This window comes from Syngnathoides biaculeatus, chromosome 6 (genome assembly GCF_019802595.1).
Source record: "Syngnathoides biaculeatus isolate LvHL_M chromosome 6, ASM1980259v1, whole genome shotgun sequence".
Lineage (NCBI taxonomy): Eukaryota > Metazoa > Chordata > Actinopteri > Syngnathiformes > Syngnathidae > Syngnathoides > Syngnathoides biaculeatus.
The window spans coordinates 32,099,039-32,118,728 of NC_084645.1; the positions used below are offsets into that span (position 1 = coordinate 32,099,039).

The 19,690-nt window shown below is 42.0% G+C and overlaps 1 protein-coding gene across 3 annotated transcripts in view; it reads left to right on the top strand.

Annotated features, from left to right (window-relative positions):
- The window catches only part of scaper (S-phase cyclin A-associated protein in the ER), a 66,574-nt gene that overhangs the window by 40,276 nt on the left and 6,608 nt on the right, over positions 1 to 19,690 (top strand). For all 3 annotated transcript variants that reach the window (XM_061823730.1, XM_061823728.1, XM_061823729.1), the window contains 5 exons: positions 2,540 to 2,663; positions 4,244 to 4,473; positions 6,091 to 6,246; positions 8,047 to 8,281; positions 9,988 to 10,137. In XM_061823730.1, coding sequence (XP_061679714.1) covers positions 2,540 to 2,663; positions 4,244 to 4,473; positions 6,091 to 6,246; positions 8,047 to 8,281; positions 9,988 to 10,137 — 895 coding nt within the window. The remainder of the gene's footprint in view (positions 1 to 2,539; positions 2,664 to 4,243; positions 4,474 to 6,090; positions 6,247 to 8,046; positions 8,282 to 9,987; positions 10,138 to 19,690) is intronic.

Sequence of the window (19,690 nt, forward strand, 5' to 3'; positions counted from 1 at the left end):
TGGACATAATTTCCCTATGGAATTACGGTGTTATTACACGTTAATATTTGGTGTGCCCAACCGCTTCCAATTGATTTTTTTTTTTTTTTTTTTTTTTATGCGTAGACCTTTTACTTTAGAGGTGTACTCTGTGAAGTGACAATACAAGAAAAAAATCTGCCGTACCGCATACTATTTTTTATTTAGATTTTACACAATGTCCCAATTTCATTTGAATTGGCATTTATACATAGTACTAGTCATTTTTCTTGGTCTGATGGTGCAACATGTAACTTAGATGGTAATGGTAAAAATTCTAAATAAAAATTTACTAAGAAGAACGAAAATAAACCTTTTGGCATAAGTATAAGCTGTGTGCAATAAGTGTCCCTAATAATCATACTACCTAGACTTGAATAGACAGATATCCTGATAACTTGATCAAGTGATTTCCATAGAAGGTTTTACGAGTGCATGGACTTGTTTACCCAATTTGTATTGGCACCTCTAGTCTCATATGGTGCGGTGTATCCTGTGAAATTAGACCCGTGTGTGGCTTTATTTCAGGATGTTTTTCACCATTTGTTTTGGGTGTTCATGACGCTGCGTTACGGCTCATCAGATTCCCCCACTCTACCTGGCCAGTGTGGAGCAACAACCTGAGTTGATGTCCTGGAAGCACTGAGGGTATCAGAGTGATCAGCAGCAGAATCAAATTAAATGTCATTTAGGTAGCAGTGAATGAAGGGATTGTTTGACAGCACAAGGAACTGGATTTCCTCCTCACCTTTTCTATTTTGGCTTAGGATTCTTTTTCTTCCCCTGAACACAAATTTACCCTGTTAAAGAGGCGGTGATTTAACCTGATCTGGTAGTTGGTCAGATTTCTGCTGGTTTACCTCAGCCAAGCTTGACTGCTCACATAGGAAGGGTACAGAGAGTGAGAAATGTGAGACTTGAGGAGCACAGATCCCAGGTTAGATAAATCAAGGCAGTGACAAAATGAGCCTTTTGCATGCTTGCTGCCTGTAAAAACTCAATTGAGAGATCTATTTTGATGTCGGAAGACATTAACAAAATCTTACATGATGTGGTAGGTTACGTTTAAGTCATGTCTAGTTTAATTGATATGCATTATTAAATCAGTTTGAAGTGGTAACTTTTCTAGTCTTGCCCACGTTTTCGTATCCACTCAATCAAGATAAAGTCTAACAGAAACTGTAGTCAATGTCACATCCCCACTGCTCGACCCTGACGTGCATAAACCAAGAGGCCACCCAGGCCGCTCCAGTTAAAGTTGATGAAACGTGTGCCATCCATTGATCTTATCCACATTTCTCTAAGGATTTACAACAAAGCTTCTCAAGTAAAATATTAATCCCTGTTTTGTGACCTTAGCTTGGTGTCAGTGTGCAGATTGTCACTAGTGATTATTCCCTCTGAAGACTTTTTGCCAGGATGGTATTTTTGTAACTCATATGTTATAATATTCTTGACCCAATGGATGAACATATTCGCTGCAGTCAATTTTTGGTATCAAGCAAAGAACAACATGAACCATCATAGATGTGGAACTGAAGGAAAGTTGTCTCCACTGGTCAATCGACACCTTTATGACAATGTTTGAGTAACATGAGACGAGATGGTGTGACACTTTACCAAACTGTCTCCCAAAATCTCTTACTGGAGCAATCACAATTGGCTATTGAGATGGTGAGATTCCCAGAGATCTACCTCATTAAGATCAGTTAGGTGGGAGGAAATCAAAGACAGATTGCTGCAATGTGCCATTGTACAAGCTGGTGTAAAGGCATTCATTACATCTTTAATAGACTCCCCATTTGTTTGGAGATGTCGAAAGACAAAGTCCGATGAGCTATGTTACAAAGCAATTGCATACTCGTTACATTACCTTAGCAACTGTCAAAGTGGATTGTTATGCCAAAGGGCTACGTAAATTGATATATGGAGAACAGATTTGATATCAGTAAAGTCCACTCAGAGAAGAGAGAAAACAAGACATGCATTTCACCAAATTCATTTAAAAATGTCCTAAATGAATTAAAAAAAAAAAGCCCAAACCTGTATTTGTTGAAGTTGTACTTAAATGTAATGCTTGTTCTGCTACTTTTTAGGTGTACTTAATTGAATCAATACTATGCTCTTTAGAGGGCCACACAAAGGCCCATGGTACAATTGTTCCCACTTCTACAATGGACCGCAATAAACTTGTTGCTGTGTCGACAGCCTGTGGCAGATGTGATTTAAAAAAAAAAAAAAAAAAAAAAAAGACTGGTTCTGTGATGATCCTGTACAAACCCCAATAAAGCTTTGTCACATTGTGTAAAACCTAAATAAAGACGCATGGCGTCTCCTATCTCGGGTGGTGGTTTGGAAAGGGTTAATGGCATTGTCGTTCATTTGAATGAGAAGAGACCACAGTGATTTGACTCAGTACCACTATGGAATGAATTGAAATGTAAGTGAAGACACTACTTTATTTTGTGTATCCTAAATCTGTGATGATATATTCATAATTTTGCACTCACCTTTCTCATAGGTCTCTTTGTGTTGCTGTGAATACCTACTACTATACATGCTCCTGCTGTCCCCTCAACTGCTCCTATGTGCTGTTCAGCAACAAGATCGCACTCCTCATGGACTTGTTGCTGCACCAGCTCACGGTAAATCAGTATATCAGCTTTCTGTTCATTTGAATATCCCCAGATTTTAGATTGAATGAAGTCGCTTTGTAAGTAAACGTAATACGAGATGACAGTTTGTTCAGTATTCATATTTTTTGTGTCATGAAAGCAGTTCATCCAGTGACTGAAGGGCAGCTAGTTGAATGCTGCCTCTGACTGTCCGCATGTCGAAACTGTCCTTGGCTGAACTGAACCCTTATTTGTCCCGTCGGCCTGGCTTTGCCTTGCATGGTAGCATCCATCCATTTGTCTGTGAATGGGTGTATGTGAAGCTTTGTAAAGCGCTCCGGGCAAAGTGATAGTGTCGATAAAGTGCTATATAAGTGCAGTCCATTTGTCATCTGCTAGTTTCGCAGATGTGCTGGAGCCTGTCCTAGCTGACTTTGGGGGAGAGGGTGGGTACAACCTGAACTGCTTGCCAGCCAATCGAAGGGCATATATAGACAGCCATTCACACTGACACCTATTTGCAATTTGCTTTTGAGTCTTCATTTAACCTAGCATGCAGGTTTTTGGAATGTGTGAGTCAAGCAAAGTACCCGGAGAAAGCTCTCAGGCAGACTCCGGACCCTAGATTTGAACCTCAACCTTTGAATCGCAACCTCAGAACTGGGCGGTATTAGATGCTTAATATGTGGTAGAGCTTGCATGTTGTATTAGAGCTCCAGTACCGCGTTTTCATTGTTCAGTGGAGCGTTTCAGTGTTGTAAAAGTGCACACACACAGGCGCACACATGGTAGAACCTCTTCACAAAGAATTTTCATGCAGAGTCAGTCAGTCGGGCAGCTTTGCAACATGTCCGGTCTTTTTCTTTCATCACCCCGCAACAAGTCAACTTCATCTCTTGGCAAACATCTATTGGTGTCGGCTAGATGAGACATACTCGCATCACAGAGGGGACAAGTTGCAGGCACTCGGTTGTGATACATACATGAACCCTGTTGGGATTTCTTTCTTCTGTTCTGGGTTCCAATCCAAAACAGTCATATTTCCTTAGGGCACACAGAGAGGTTGGTGTCTTTGGTTTGGTTTATATAAAACATATCCCAGCAGCTGCTCTGTTGACTGACATGTCTAGTAGTGCTGCAGCAGACAATCTGTCTTTTCCCCTGACCTGCCAAATTATTTGTGTTGTAACACATTTGCGCTTGATATTGTTTAACACTTTCCTTGTTCTTCGATTCCTCTATGTATGTCTACACGTGGTATGCAAGTGGCTAGCGACTGAGTGCAGCATTGGGTTGCCTTGCAATGTTACGAGCAAATACCCTCCTTAATTAGATTTTTGGAGAATGTCGGTATTGGTCAGAGTTTATCTACACTGGCAGCATTCAGCCCAGCTATTAGAGCCAGCCAGAGGTTTTACTTTTACATATTGCTGTGTAAATCTAAATTGATAGACAATGATCTAAACATGTAATAGTGCAAAGACCTTACAGTATATGGCCATGTAAAATGTTCAAATGTGTTTTAAATCTGTGTGTGGATGTGCGTGCAGTTGTAGCAATTAGTGCATTTTGACGTTGGCCTCGGTGTGATCTTTGTTTTTGTTTTGCAGCTTTATGTCCCAGATGAGGACAAGTCGATCTTTGGGCGGACTGTTAACAAGCAAGTGTTTGAGGGCTTTACTACCGGCCTATTGCAGACCACTGCTACCATCTTGGGGTGCCTTTCGCCGCTGACTTCCGAGTCAGAAAAAGGGGAAAACACATTGATTTCTTTGCCGGACACCAAGGTCAAGAACTGTGCCACAGAATCTTTCAATACTCGCTCACAAGACCTAATCAGGTATTTCCCTCATTCTTCTTCATGCTTATTTATTAGTTGATTTTTGTGGCCTTGGGAGTTGGTCAACTTCAGCTCACAAAATGTCAGCCCTCTTGGAAATGGACCAAATGGTGTCTTCTCAGAATGGGAGTCGTGTGAGAATGAGCATGTATTCTGGCATCTTTCCAACTTGGAGTCTATGCACATACTAAGCAACACATTTCAAGTAGGATCACTTTCTAGAAGGGGGACGCAAAGTAGTGTAAACAAAGAGCACTTGCAGGGCTTTGAAAGGTCCCCTTGAACCTGGTGTTGGAGGTCTCCTTGCCGGTCTGGACTGTAGGAGTCAGCTTGTGACGGAGAAATGCAGGCTATGAGGAAAGGCAGGCCTGGCACCATGAAGAAGTCATCGGGAGACTGCGTCCTTTCCACCGTTCCTCCCACAAGCTATGATTCATCTGGTTGGAGCAGCTGCAAGGAACCACCACTCTCATCCACTGACCTAGTCGTAACCCTGGAGACAGGGGAGGGCTTGAGAAAAATGGCGTCGTCTCAGTTAATCCCAAGTATGAGCAGAGGATTTACCTCAACTGCCTTCTGTAATGTATTAGCAAGTGAGAAAGGACAAAAGATCAAAACATTTTTAGCTTTCGCATTGACACTCTCATTATACCGTACCATCTATCACACGGAAAGCAGCTCACAATTTCCTTTCTGGTTATTACCACATTCTCAGTTTTCTTTTCAGTGCTTTTAGACTTACGTCATCGCCATAAATGTTTTCAATTCGGGCTCATATGATGCGGCGCCAAGCAGCAAGTGCGACCACCAAGCAGCTTGTCAAACAGTGCGGATGCTGAACAAAGCAGTCGGCGTGAGGACGGATCCTTTCAGCTCAAGTCAGTCTGTGAAAGAGGAAGAAGTCAAAACACTTGGAGCGCGTTCAAGTGTTGCCTGGCCTGCAATGGAATATGGGGCTCATCACCTGTTTTAAGGGGCCCCCAAAAGTGACTGACTATAGAAATTGAGAGATGCCACATGGGCAAAAGTATTGAGTCACCAGTCTATAACACAAGCAGGTTCTTTGTACTAAATCCATCCAACCAAGTGATACCCCAAACTGTTACCTCAAAGTTGGAAAAGAAATGATATAATTATCCTAAAAATGTTAGCACTTAATTGGTTGAGTTAATTGATGAATATATAGAATAGAGTTTTAGCTGCAATTACGACAAAGAATCGAACCTGAAAATGAGCAACGGTGTTTGAGCTGACCACAAATACTTAACAGCAGGAAGACGGCCTCAGGTTAGTATACAGGCAGTATACTGGCGCATGGACCAAAACAGCCGTCTACTGGCGCTATTAGGAGCGATTTGTGATTGAGAGACCACAGGGAAACATGATCTACTAGAGTCCTGCCTTGTGCAAAGACAAATTGTAGATATCACCGTGTATATCACAGTGAGGTATCGCGTCTCCGTTGCAGAGATGTGGAAGTATGTTCAGCAGAAAGCACTTTTTTCCAAAATTAGGTCAAGAGATTTGTTTTGTAGAACATGAAGTCATCCCTGGTGCATTTAGTGTGCATTTACCAGTAACCCCACAGTTGTCTTTCTCTTCTTGTGTCTCTTCCAGCTATGTGGTCAACATGGGTTTGATTGACAAGATGTATGGGTGCTACCTGTCCATCCAAAGCCCTGTGGATGAGCACCCCAAGATGTCTGCTTTTCTCCAGCAAGCCTCAGCTTTTTTGTACAGCATGTGTAAGCTCTGCTTTGTCGTAACTGGACGGTAAGCATGCCCCTATCACTAGTTAAATGCATTACATTTCAGTTCTAATGACCAAGAGTGAGTGTCTGTCGCTTCTTGAATGTCACAAGGATCACTAAAGACAACTCTCATGGTTACTCAAACAAAGGCACTTGGTTCCTCCGCAATCAGCCGGGGGGTCATTTCCTCTAGCCAGCTAGCTAAGCTGTCTTTACTGCCGAAAGAGATAGGCATCTACTTGACCCAGCTCTCTGTCACTCACCATAAACCTTAGCTTACAGCTCGGGGGGAGCCCACCCACATGTGCTACGGTGACCTCCCCGCAAGGAGGTTCAGTGGTGCTGCTGACAGAGGCTAAGCATACAGTCGCACCGATAGACAGCGCCAAAGTTGTTCACTAGCAAGCAACTTAGCCCACAGTAGCCAAGATACGCTTTGATCTCACACATGACTAGGAATGCACTTAATGCATTTCGTTATGCTGAATATTGATATCAAATAGCATTATTAGCTTAAGATATTTTCCATGACTGCCTCACCTCAGTGCCAAGGAACTGAATGTTCACGTCACCAGTCCCTTAGCAGGTGTAAGAAGATTAGATCATCAATTTACCCCCCCCCCCCCCGATAGAAAGTATTGTTTTGTGTTTGTTTATATTGATGTAACTGAGAAAAGCAAACCTGTACCGAGCAGCATAGTTTAACCCGGTCCAGCGAAATAAATATTTTACATGGCAGCTTTTAACTCGATTTTAGATACAAATTGGGCACTGATTTATCTCTTCACTATTTTTTTTTTAAATTTGTTTTTTTTTTTTCCTTTTTTTTCCAATTTTTTTTTCCAGGCAACTCAACTGTGAAAATGCTTGACAGTATATCACCACTTGTACAAGATCATTTATTTTTTTATTCTGGGGTGCATTTAGAATGGGGCTCAATTATCCGTGGATTTACACTATTAGTGATCGTACCTTGCCTCTATCCCCCACAAAGCGGCGGTCCATTGTGGTGTATTTTTAACTGCAGCATCCTCCAGCATTCAAAGGTTTTGGGGGAAAAAACTCTCTTCTTAGCCAATGAACTTCTTTCACCATTACACGACCCAACAGGCCTGCTTGTACCTTTTCTGTGCATCATCAAAGAGAATGTAGAATATTTATTTAGTCCATGCCAGTTGCTGTGTCTGGGGATTATAATGGCATTAGGAGTAACATAGTTCACACAGGGCCTGTTGGGTAACATCAAGTATCAGCACGCACTGCGGGTTCCTTCTAGAGGTCACACACCCTCCATTGTTCATGACTGCAAATCATGGCCTCTCGCTGTACTAACTGGAGGTTGTCGCTAGGGGAAACCTAATTTGTATTTGTTTTGTTTTATTAAAATATAAAGTAATGCCTCGCAGATGTGTCTGTGTAAATAATATTACACGGTAACTTAATTCTCTTCAGTTCCAGATGAAATTCTCAAAGCTTTATGAACTTAGTCTTGTCCCCATTGACAAGAACGCTACCTTAAAATATGACCATATCGTGAACACACGTTTTTGGGTTTTGCATTTTACAGACCCAGTGATTGATATTCGTACGTCCCTTAGTTTGTTATGTATAACAGTTATTCTGAGTTAGTAGGGTGCCATCTTGTTTGGGCCAAAACTTAGCACCTAGTCAGTAGCCTCAGTGTGCACTTCTATATTGAAGTTTCATCCATATGTGTATTAGTTTTGTTCTCAGGTGACCTTTGGCTGGAGTGATTCGGGTGATCCAGTTTTATTGTCATTTGTCTTTGTTTGTATTTTTTACCATGTTTTTTCCTCCTTAGTGGATCCAGTATATTTGACAACAAACGACAGGACCCAACTGGGTTGACAGCGCTCCTGCAGTCCACAGACCTGGTGGGAGTGGTGCACACGCTGTACTCCATCCTGCTGCACAGCTTCTCACCAGAGTCTTCGTCTCAAAGCCAGGAACCTTACAGCCTTGGGGTCATCCAGGTGGCTTTGCAAGGCATTCGCTTCCTCAACAGTTTTGCTCTGCTTGACCTCTCTGCCTTTCAGGTATCCACAATGATGTTGTATTGGTTCAGCACATCTTTTGTGTCCAAAAAGAGAGAGATGTTTTTTTTTTTTCATCTATTATGCTTGCATTCTCTAATATTGTGGAGGAAAAATAAATCGTGGGCCCAGCTCACCAAGTAATTGTTAAAACCAATCTCAATTTTTAACAACGGGAATGAAGACAACCACAAATATTTATTCTCCCATGATCAATTTAATCCGTAAACCTGATCCGATTGACGCCGGCTCCTGTCTTAATGTCTGTTGGATGTGGAGTTTGTCTCCTCAGGACAAAAGCGACCCATGGACGTAAACACAAATGACCTCTGACCTGACGTCTGTTGTCAGGATTGATTAGATCCCGGTGGGTCAGCGGTTCAGACGACCACAAATGATTAGCACTGTAAACTGGGCCGTATATTACGCAGCTCCAGGAGGAGAAGGCACAGCATCACTGTGCAGAGAAAGCTGTTATTTATTTGAACATCTACTGCGAAACTACTCTGCCACTGGCTCCTTTAACTCATTGGTCCCCAGCCTTTTTTATGCCAGGGATGGTTTCATGGAAAGCAATATTTTGACAGACCAACATAGAAACAATTAAAAACTCATTTATAAATTGCATCTCAACATTACCCTTAATGTAGACCTTGCAATTAATGGAAGCCCTCGATTGTTTCTCTTCAATGAGCAGGTCCCATCTCGGGGTAGGGGTAATGGCAGATGGGCAATAACACCCACAATATGTTACCTTTGTTCCTTCTACTGCCTTAATTTTGTTTTGTTCACCCATCATTGCAAGGCATCCCTCCCAACAAAGATAGTTTGCTGTAGCTAGATATTCATTCTTTTTTCACCCAGTTTTGAAGGCTTCATTGTCTCATTTGCGAGCCTTTTCCCACACATTATGTAAATAAAACTAAGACCGTTGACATTGTCTCTTAAATGCATTTTTTTTTCTTAGAAATTGGAGGCTCTTCACTTTCTGTGTCATCATTTGGCCGTTTCCCCTTTCAGAATTTCTCTAAAGTGCGTTTGTTTAGTTGAAAAATTTATTCAGACTCTTATGTGGTCAATAAAATGGACTTTGTTCTGTCTTTCTGTGCGGCCCGGTGGTACCAAATCTCCAAATGACCAGTTCCGGTGGTCTGTGACCGCTACTACTCTTAGCTCATAACTAATGAAAATTTAAGATGCTACCTTCCCTGAATTGATTTTTTTTTTTTTTTAATGTCCTCGTATCACCTTGTGCCCAATCCCATTACATAACATTGTTTATACGTATATTGCTGTGGGGGGGTTTTCACGACAAAAGCTGCTTCCCTACAGTGATTTATGGGCTGCATTTGACTTTTAAGTATAGGTTTGAAACTTTACAATATGTTTAATGTCAAAGATATTTTGTTTATGGACTTTACAATGCTCAAACTCTTGAGTAGAGTTGTGATGATCTTTGGGTGCTCCGTCACAGTGACATGTTTGATAAATACTGTCAGTAAACTACTCCTCTCATCTCATTTCGCTGCTGGTTTGGGGATTTTTTTTTTTTTTTTATTGCATTTTGGGCTTTTGTACCACACATTCCCACGAGGAACATATATAAAATGTTTTATTACTTTGCATTGTTATGTTGAGAGCTTTGTAATGTTAGTCACGGGCAATTCATGATGTGCCCCACCACAATAACGCTGCATGCAATCTCTCAGACTGTTCTAGGAGCCGAGGGCCTGTCACTCGCTTTCCGCCACATCGTAAGCTCACTGCTGTGGTACTGTACGCAGCATTCTGCCGAAGAGCTCCTCCATGAAGTCATCATCTGTGTCGGATACTTCACCGTTAATCACCCGGACAACCAGGTAAACGAGCTGGAGAAAATAGATTATATGCCTTTCCAACTGTAAAAACCCATGTATATACGTTGGCTGGCCACTACATGATGTCCACTTGCACAACTGCAGAGCTTTACCAAAATTTCTGCTAGTACAGATTCTATGCTCAGTTTTGATTGGGTCAGTTTATTCTTTAATAGTTTTCGAAGCTTCTCAACTCCACTGCAGCTGACTGAGAGCTGTTTCTATTGTTTACCTTATTTAGTTTCAGAGAGTCAATATTAGAACAATATTACTGTAATTTCCGGCCTACAGAGCACACGGGATTATAAGGCTCACCCAGTACATTTGTAAAGGAAATACCATTTGGTACATACATAAGCCGCATCTGTGTAAAAGCCGCAAGTGCCCACATTGAAATGTGAGATATTTACAAAGAAAATCTGTGCACAGAGTTTTAATACCTTAGCTTAGCTTAACATAGCAACAAAACAGTAGCACGAACAGTGCTGGTTTAAAAAAAAAAAAAAAAAACTTGAGGCAACTACACAGTAGCAACACGGTAGCAAAGCACTAACAGAGCCAGTGAAAAAAAAAAAAAAACATACCTACATCACTGAGACACATACACACGCTAGCGCGGCACTAACAGGACTGGTTAAAAAAAAAACATACCGGTAAAAGTCACTTCCTCGGCACATATATTCCACTGGTCTCACTCTTACCTTTTCTGCTCGAGTGTTCCCTTGCGGCTGTTCGAAAAAATGCACAAATTAGACTCATCACCGCATAAGCCGCAGGGTTGAAAGCGCTTGAAAAAAGTCGTGGCTTATAGGCCGGAAATTACGGTATATATTTGGCTCGTGTTTGGATCTCATATTATGCAAGTAGCTACGGTGTGGTTCTTTGGTGATGTTAATATTAATCTTCTTCTTTTCCTTTCGGCTTGTCCCGTTAGGGGTCGCCACAGCGTGTCATCTTTTGCCATCTTAGCCTATCTCCTGCATCTTCCTCTCTAACCCCAACTGCCCTCATGTCTTCCCTCACCACATCCATAAACCTTCTCTTTGGTCTTCCTCTCGCTCTTTTGCCTGGGAGCTCCATCCTCAGCATCCTTCTACCAATATACTCACTCTCTCGCCTCTGAACATGTCCAAACCATCGAAGTCTGCTCTCTCGAATCTTGTCTCCAAAACATCCAGCTTTGGCTGTCCCTCTAATGAGCTCACTTCTAATCCTATCCAACCTGGTCACTCCGAGCGAGAACCTCAACATCTTCATTTCTGCCACCTCCAGTTCAGCTTCCTGTTGTTTCTTCAGTGCCACTGTCTCTAATCCGTACATCATGGCCGGCCTCACCACTGTTTTGTAAACTTTGCCCTTCATCCTAGCAGACACTCTTCTGTCACATAACACACCAGACACCTTTTGCCAGCTGTTCCAACCTGCTTGGACCCGTTTCTTCACTTCCTGACCACACTCTCCATTGCTCTGTATTGTTGACCCCAAGTATTTGAAGTCGTCGACCCTCGCTATCTCTTCTCCCTGTAGCCTCACTCTTCCCCCTCCACTTTTCTCATTCACGCACATATATTCTGTTTTACTTCGGCTAATCTTCATTCCTCTCCTTTCCAGTGCATGTCTCCATCTTTCCAATTGTTCCTCTGCATGCTCCCTGCTTTCACTGCATATGACAATATCATCTGCGAACATCATGGTCCAAGGGGATTCCAGTCTAACCTCATCTGTCAGCCTATCCATTACCACTGCAAACAGGAAGGGGCTCAGAGCTGATCCCTGATGCAGTCCCACCTCCACCTTAAATTCCTCTGTCACACCTAAGGCACACCTCACCATTGTTCTGCTGCCATCATACATGTCCTGTACTATTTTAACATACTTCTCTGCCACACCAGACTTACGCATGCAGTACCACAGTTCCTCTCTTGGTACTCTGTCATAGGCTTTCTCTAGATCCACAAAGACACAATGTAGCTCCTTCTGACCTTCTCTGTACTTTTCCACGAGCATCCTCAAGGCAAATAATGCATCTGTGGTACTCTTTCTAGGCATGAAACCATACTGTTGTTCGCAGATACTTACTTCTGTCCTGAGTCTAGCCTCCACTACTCTTTCCCATAACTTCATTGTGTGGCTCATCAACTTTATTCCTCTATAGTTCCCACAGCTCTGAACATCCCCTTTGTTCTTAAAAATGGGAACTAGAAAACTTTTCCGCCATTCTTCAGGCATCTTTTCGCCCGCTAGTATTCTGTTGAATAAGTTGGTCAAAAACTCCACAGCCATCTCTCCAAATTGCTTCCATACCTCTACCGGTATGTCATCAGGACCAAGTGCCTTTCCAGTTTTCATCCTTTGTAGTGCCTTTCTGACTTCCCCCTTAGTAATCATTTCCACTTCCTGGTCCTTCACTCTTGCCTCTTCAACTCTTCCTTCTCTCTCATTTTCTTCATTCATCAACTTCTCAAAGTATTCTTTCCATCTATTTAGTACACTACCGGCACCAGTCAACACATTTCCATCTCTATCCTTAATCACCCTGACCTGCTGCACATCCTTCCCATCTCTATCCCTCTGTCTGGCCAACCTGTAGAGATCCTTTTCTCCTTCTTTCGTGTCCAACCTGGTGTACATGTCTTCATATGCCTCTTGTTTAGCCTTTGCCACCTCTACCTTTGCCCTACGTCGCATCTCGATGTACTCCTTTCGCCTCTCCTCAGTCCTCTCAGTATCCCACTTCTTCTTCGCTAATCTCTTTCCTTGTATGACTCCCTGTATTTTGGGGTTCCACCACCAAGTCTCCTTCTCCCCTTTCCTACCAGATGACACACCAAGTACTCTCCTGCCTATCTCTCTGATCACCTTGGCTGTCGTCATCCAGTCTTCCGGGAGCTTCGGTTCTCCATCGAGAGCCTGTCTCACCTCTTTCCGGAAGGTCGCACAACATTCTTCCTTTCTCAGCTTCCACCACATGGTTCTCTGCTCTACCTTTGTCTTCTTAATCTTCCTACCTACCACCAGAATCATCCTACATACTACCATCCTATGCTGTCGAGCTACACTCTCCCCTACCACTACTTTACAGTCAGTAACCTCCTTCAGATTACATCGTCTGCACAAAATATAATCTACCTGCGTGGTTCTACCTCCGCTCTTGTAGGTCACTATATGTTCCTCCCTCTTCTGGAAATAAGTGTTCACTACAGCCATCTCCATCCTTTTTGCAAAGTCCACCACCATCTGCCCTTCAAAGTTCCTTTCCTGGATGCCGTACTTACCCATCACTTCTTCATCGCCCCTGTTTCCTTTACCAATATGTCCATTACAATCTGCACCAATCACAACTCTCTCGCTGTCTGGGATGCTCAGAACTACTTCATCTAGTTCCTTCCAGAATTTCTCTTTCAACTCTAGGTCACATCCTACCTGTGGTGCATAGCCGCTAACCACATTATACATAACACCCTCAATTTCAAATTTTAGTCTCATCACTCGATCTGATACTCTTTTCACCTCCAAGACATTCTTAGCCAGCTCTTCCTTTAAAATAACCCCTACTCCATTTCTCTTCCCATCTACTCCGTGGTAGAATAATTTAAACCCTGCTCCCAAACCTCTAGCCTTACTACCTTTCCACCTGCTCTCTTGGATGCACAGAATATCAACCTTTCTCCTAATCATCATGTCAACCAACTCCTGTGCTTTTCCTGTCATAGTCCCAACATTCAAAGTCCCTACACTCAGTTGTAGGCTCTGTGCATTCCTCTTTTTCTTCTGACGCTGGATCCGGTTTCCTCCTCTTCTTTGTCTTCGACCCACAGTAGCTGAATTTCCACCGACGCCCTGCAGGTTAGCAGTGCCGGGGGCGGGCGTTGTTAACCCGGGCCACGACCAATCCGGTATGGGATTCTTTAGATGAACGCTCATATTTGTTTGGCACAGTTTTTACGCCGGATGCCCTTCCTGACGCAACCCTCTGCATTTATCCGGGCTTGGGACCGGCCTACAGATTGCACTGGTTTGTGCCCCCATAGGGCTGCATTGTGATGTTAATATTAATGATAACTACAATCAATGAAATAATTAAAATTTCTGAATGACTTCAAATTGATTAAAGATTGAAAACGTAAAGAAAAATTATCATTTTGTGCTGTATAAGTGGTAGCTAATAGACTTTCAAATGGTTAAAATATTTTACTGGCTGCGGTTTACAATTATTTAGATATACAGAATGTAATTAAATGTTTTTATTTGCATTTATGTGTGGTTTTGTGTTAGATTACAATATATATTTCAATTTGTTTTAATTTTAATATCACACTATGATTTTTCCTTACTTTAACTAACCCTGGTCCTTTTTAGCTCAAATTATTTGATTGACCATGTAGAGCAGTTTGAGAGTAATTTTTTTTTTTTTTTTTTCAAGATGAATTTCTTTGCACTTCCCTGCCTGTGGTCACTGCGTAGTCTGTTGTCCCCCAGAGTGACACAGTGCCCCAGAGCGCGTGCACAACTCAGCCTTATATCCACTTACAGGACACGACTGAAGTGATGCGCAGGAGCAGAGCTGGCCTCTGTGTAATTGGCTGTCATGCTTGGCCCGTCTACCGGGCTCCTGATCAGCTACAGTTGGCTGCACTCTGATTATGTTAAATCTGACTCTCCCAGATAACAGCCTCAACCTCTGACACATCATTGATGTCTTCTTAGCAATTGGAAGCCTGTACCAATTCTACTTAGCCAGATTTTTCACTTTGAATTAAAGCGGTCCCCTACCACTGTACAACCTTCCCTACGAGTCTATTCCTTTTAATTAATGTAATGTACAGAATCCGAGAGCCAATTTGCATTTCATATTAAATCACCGAATGACGGCCAGTGATTAAGTAAAGTGAGTGACAGATTATTTGTCTCCGTGGGCACCAAAGCTGAAACATTTGCGTTTCTAACTCGGTGCAAAATCATTTATCCACGATCTGTGTGCTCTCTGTAAAAGGATTACGAGGATGAATAATTTGTTGGGGTTTTAGTGTATCACATTGGACTCTAGGTCGTTTGGTTCTGAATTTCCCACACAACTAGCAAACAGGAATGTTCTTTGCCAGTGATCCGGTTGTGGGAACACGTCTGTTAAGTTCCGCACCAAGATGGATGGCGTCTAGGAGAATATTCGGAGCAGCTTGAGCTTTTCTCTAGCTAATGTAAGCACTGGCACAGCACAAAAGCAACCCGAGCCGAGGCCCGTGCGGTCGCTGTCTCTGCTGAGTCAATGTCGGCACACCGGCTTTTGTTTATACGCTTGCTCTAGAAATGAAGCTGCTCATAAAAAGCAGAACTTTGAAGCATACATCCTGATGGACCCCCCCACCACCCCACTCAAGGGGCATGAATAATTCACTTTGTCAAGACAAAAATCCATTACAGGAGCAACATATGTAGGCTTGGTCTTGGGAGCCACTGAGCCATGTTGCCATATGTTTCATTGTAAGGAGGATCGGTGAAAATATTACACACCAAGGCAGAACAAAAACAACTTATTTCAAAGCAGACATGAAAATGTTCTTCCCCTTGTTGTTTATAGAAACACGCGCACATAATCTCCTTGTGCTCAAACGCTGTGATTCATTTGTGACTCATCCACTATGATGAGTTGTGGAATCTTTGAACTGGAGGAACTGTACCTGGATACTGTTGACATGTTAACCCACCTGATTCCAGCGTGCTGGTTTTGTGTGTAAATCTTAAGAAAACATTTTTGGTGTGTACGTAGAAAATGACCACACATGCACAAATATTGACTTTGCAAGCCAAAAAAAAGGGGGTTAATTTCAGGTGCTATTAAAGGATTTATGAATGAGGTTATATGAGATGTTTATGTTGCAGGGATTGTCTCCTTGCATATGCTTCTAAAAGTGTTGATGTTAGGAAGAATCTCAAGTGCTGCATATAAACTACATATCAACCCGATATTGTATTCTACTTGCGTCTCCCAAGCTGGTCTTTATCTGTGGAGCCATCGCTCTTTTCCCCTTTCTTTTCGAGGGTGTTTCCTCTGCCCTCCAGGCCCGAGCATGATCTTTAGGCCTGTAATTCCTGCTAACCTGATGTTGAAACGCTCCCTTCAACGGCACATTACTGCCGAGACAAGCAAGTGCTCGCTGCCCGCAGGCTAAGTGCTGCTCGCACAGACCACGGGAGCCAGCGGCAGGGAGTGTTACACTCTGCATCACCTGGTAGAGTAAACAGGCAAAGGCAGTCAAAAGCAGACGGAGACTCTCTCCACAGACTGGCTGGAAAGTGTCTGATTGTTTTCTCCATGTATGATTTACATGCTGATTCAGGGGTGAACGGTGGTCCAACTTGATTTAAATGAGTTTTTAGCCCTGCGAAGCTTTGAAGCGCCGAGGTTGCGTTTTGTCTGAATCACTGTCATCAGTATCATTCCGCGGTGGGATTATCTGCCGGGAGATCTTGGGGTAGGATGATGGCGTCAGAGATAGTTATTCGTTTTATTGAGTAAACACATGACTCTCTGGACTTTTTTTTCAGACAGCTGACAATTAACCTAAAGTCAAGTTGGAGTGTCTATGTCAATGTCTGCTCTGCTGGAATTCGCATGTCTCGGGGTAGTTTACATAGGAGCTGACGCGTGTCTGGATAAACGGTTGTAAACAGTTATTTGACCAACTTGGCTTTGTTTGTTGTTTTTTGTGGTGCTGCCCTGTCTGTCATCTTATCAGTATTATGGTATACAAAACATATACAGCTCTTGTTCACGTGAAGTTGTTACGAGGCTGTCCAGATGCATTAATGAATGATAGAGATTGTCTCTTCCTTTTTTTTGTGCCATAACAAATGGCTACATTCGCAAACCCTCAGCGTCATACTCAACATCAAATACCCAAGTACAATTCAAGTGGTGTATCCTGAGAAAAACACATTTGGAAGTTGTTTGTATCTTGGAGTGTGGGTGTTTAACCCAGTTTTCATTCCACGCTTTTTTTTTCTCTTCCAGAAGTGTGTGTGCGTTCCAGAACGTTAACTTTACCGCACTCTTTGTTGTCATTGTGGACAGTGAGGAAGTTATGTCATGAAAGCGTCATAAAAAGCAACACTGTTTAAAAACGGCATTTCGCTGACCTGAAGAAACAACACAGTAGCAAAGATGGGTAGTTTTTTTTTTTTTTTTTTTTCCACAGTTGGAAGTTTTCATGCTGGCCAGATGCATTGACATTTTTTATGATGTCAGGCTTCATTCCGCAGATACTCGGACATAATTGTGAAAAGGAACGTTTAGTTTCCAATTCAGAACAGATTCCCATAGGGTCTAATACTCAATAAAACTCTCACCGTCATAACCTCATACTCGCTCAGCTGTCATTCAAGTGTAAAAAGGAGTTAAGCGCGGTGTTGTGAAAACAATACATTCAGTCTTCTTAACAATAACAAATTACTAAGACATCAGACAAAGAGTTCAGTTTCCTGAGACGCATGCCACTTACGCCTTTTTCTTTTTCAAATTTTAAATTGCCTCCATACTTTAAATTGAAGTATATAGTGATGCTTGACTCTGATTCCGTCTGCTTACTTACTATACAATTTCTTTCACAGGATGTCGAACAGCATTTCATTTAACTTCTGGTGTATATCGTTAACCCACTACCATAATTGTCAATTTTGAACATTTTTAGAACATAAGATTAAATAAAGGCCAGTTGTCTTGAGGTCTTAAACCTTGGCGGAATAATACCATGACTAAAAATCAACACACTCATAAAAAAAAAAGCAGATTTGTACAGTGTTATTCCTGACGGATACGTTCCTTACACCACTACAACTGACGAAAGTCCGCGAATAATGGATGCAGTATTAATATACCTATGTGTGATATGTATCATATTTTTGCAACCATAAGATGCCCTTAAAATTTTCTCCAAAATGGACATCATACCATATGTGGACTATTAGCTACAGTTGTCATGTCCCACAAGCTTCCAAAATGGCGACTGAACAGAACAGATTTGAAGTTGATTCTCTATCGCGTATTCCAGATAATATTGCGATATGTTTTTTGCCAAATGCGTCAGACTTGTCCAAGAGAGTTGTACAGAGAGGTCTGAACTATTTGACGCAAGGATATGTACACGGAATTAAGATTTTGGACTGAGCAGGACCCAATGTCAGAGTTACAGCGAAACGTTGGCGATCGATGCAAAAAAAAGTTTGACGCCTCTCAAACTTCAGATTGAAATCCAACAGGGTAAAATAGTGGAATCGTACTGCGCATGTAAAGCAGGGTGAGTAATTTTTTTTACTTGGAAAGATCACGAGTAATATCATTGTAGTCTTTATGAGTGAGTTAGGTTTGATTTTCTACAAGTGCATTTAAACATTGGTGATTAACTCAGTCAATACCGTAGTCACCACATGAAAAAGTTTGACTTGGCTCGTAATGGAACCCAGTGCTCTGTCTTAAAAGTCCCATGCGATACAAATAGGCAAATAGACATTTCTCTTGCATGAGATCGCACATTTACGTATCACTAACCCAACTCTTCGGCATAAAACGTGACACACTTCATTCAGCAGGTCAGTGATACGCTAACAAAGTGAAAGTTGTTCTCCTGCAATATATAAAGCACCGATAATAATTAAATCAAACTCAGAAGTTACTTCTCCCTCACTTACCTTTGAACATACAGACTTGTGTTTGTTGATATTGTTCACATTTAGTTGTACGTGTGGTCTGCTGCAAGCCTTAATCCATCGTAGACACTTCACCTGTGTTTTAGGCTTTGGAAAATGAATCAACCGAGCCCCTTGTAACCTAGCAGGATATCTTTCATCAAAATTCCACATTCCCCAAGCGCATCTGAGGACCATTTTCTTCATAACAATGTTCCCATGTGCATGCTACTGACAACCAGTATTGCTTGTTGGACAACATGGCGGCGGGGGCGTGTCAAGCCAGGGGTTAAGACAATTTGGCTATCTGATTGGCTATTATTGTACAAGTGATTGACAGGTCAGAAACGTCCATTGTTGTGATTTGTCCAATGAAGTACTCTTTAGTACACTGTTAGTATGCACGCTACCATGTATTTTAGCGTGTATGTAAGCTAACATATGATGGCACTCACAAGGCGGTGACGAAAAATTGCATTACAGGCAGGTCATTATTGATGATGTACATACTCACGCCGCCTATTCGAAACTAAAGTTATCACATCACAGCAAACAGAATAGCATAACTAGCAAATAATAAAACGAAAGAATGACAAGAAATAATTGACACAAAACATGCACTTCCAATGCTATTTACATGCTCCCAGCATGCTTTGCGGCACTCCCAGCAGGCAATTATACTGTTGGGTTAAAAAAAAATTATTTTTTTAAGAGCAGCTACAAATGCAAAGAAAGATCTTCACTTTCATTGATAATTAATCCTTAATTTTTCACAGAATTGAAAAATCCTGATGCCTTATGTATGACACGGACATTTAGAGGACTTTTTTTTTCCCCTTCAGTGTACTGAAGTGCAGTGGCTGTGACCACTGTC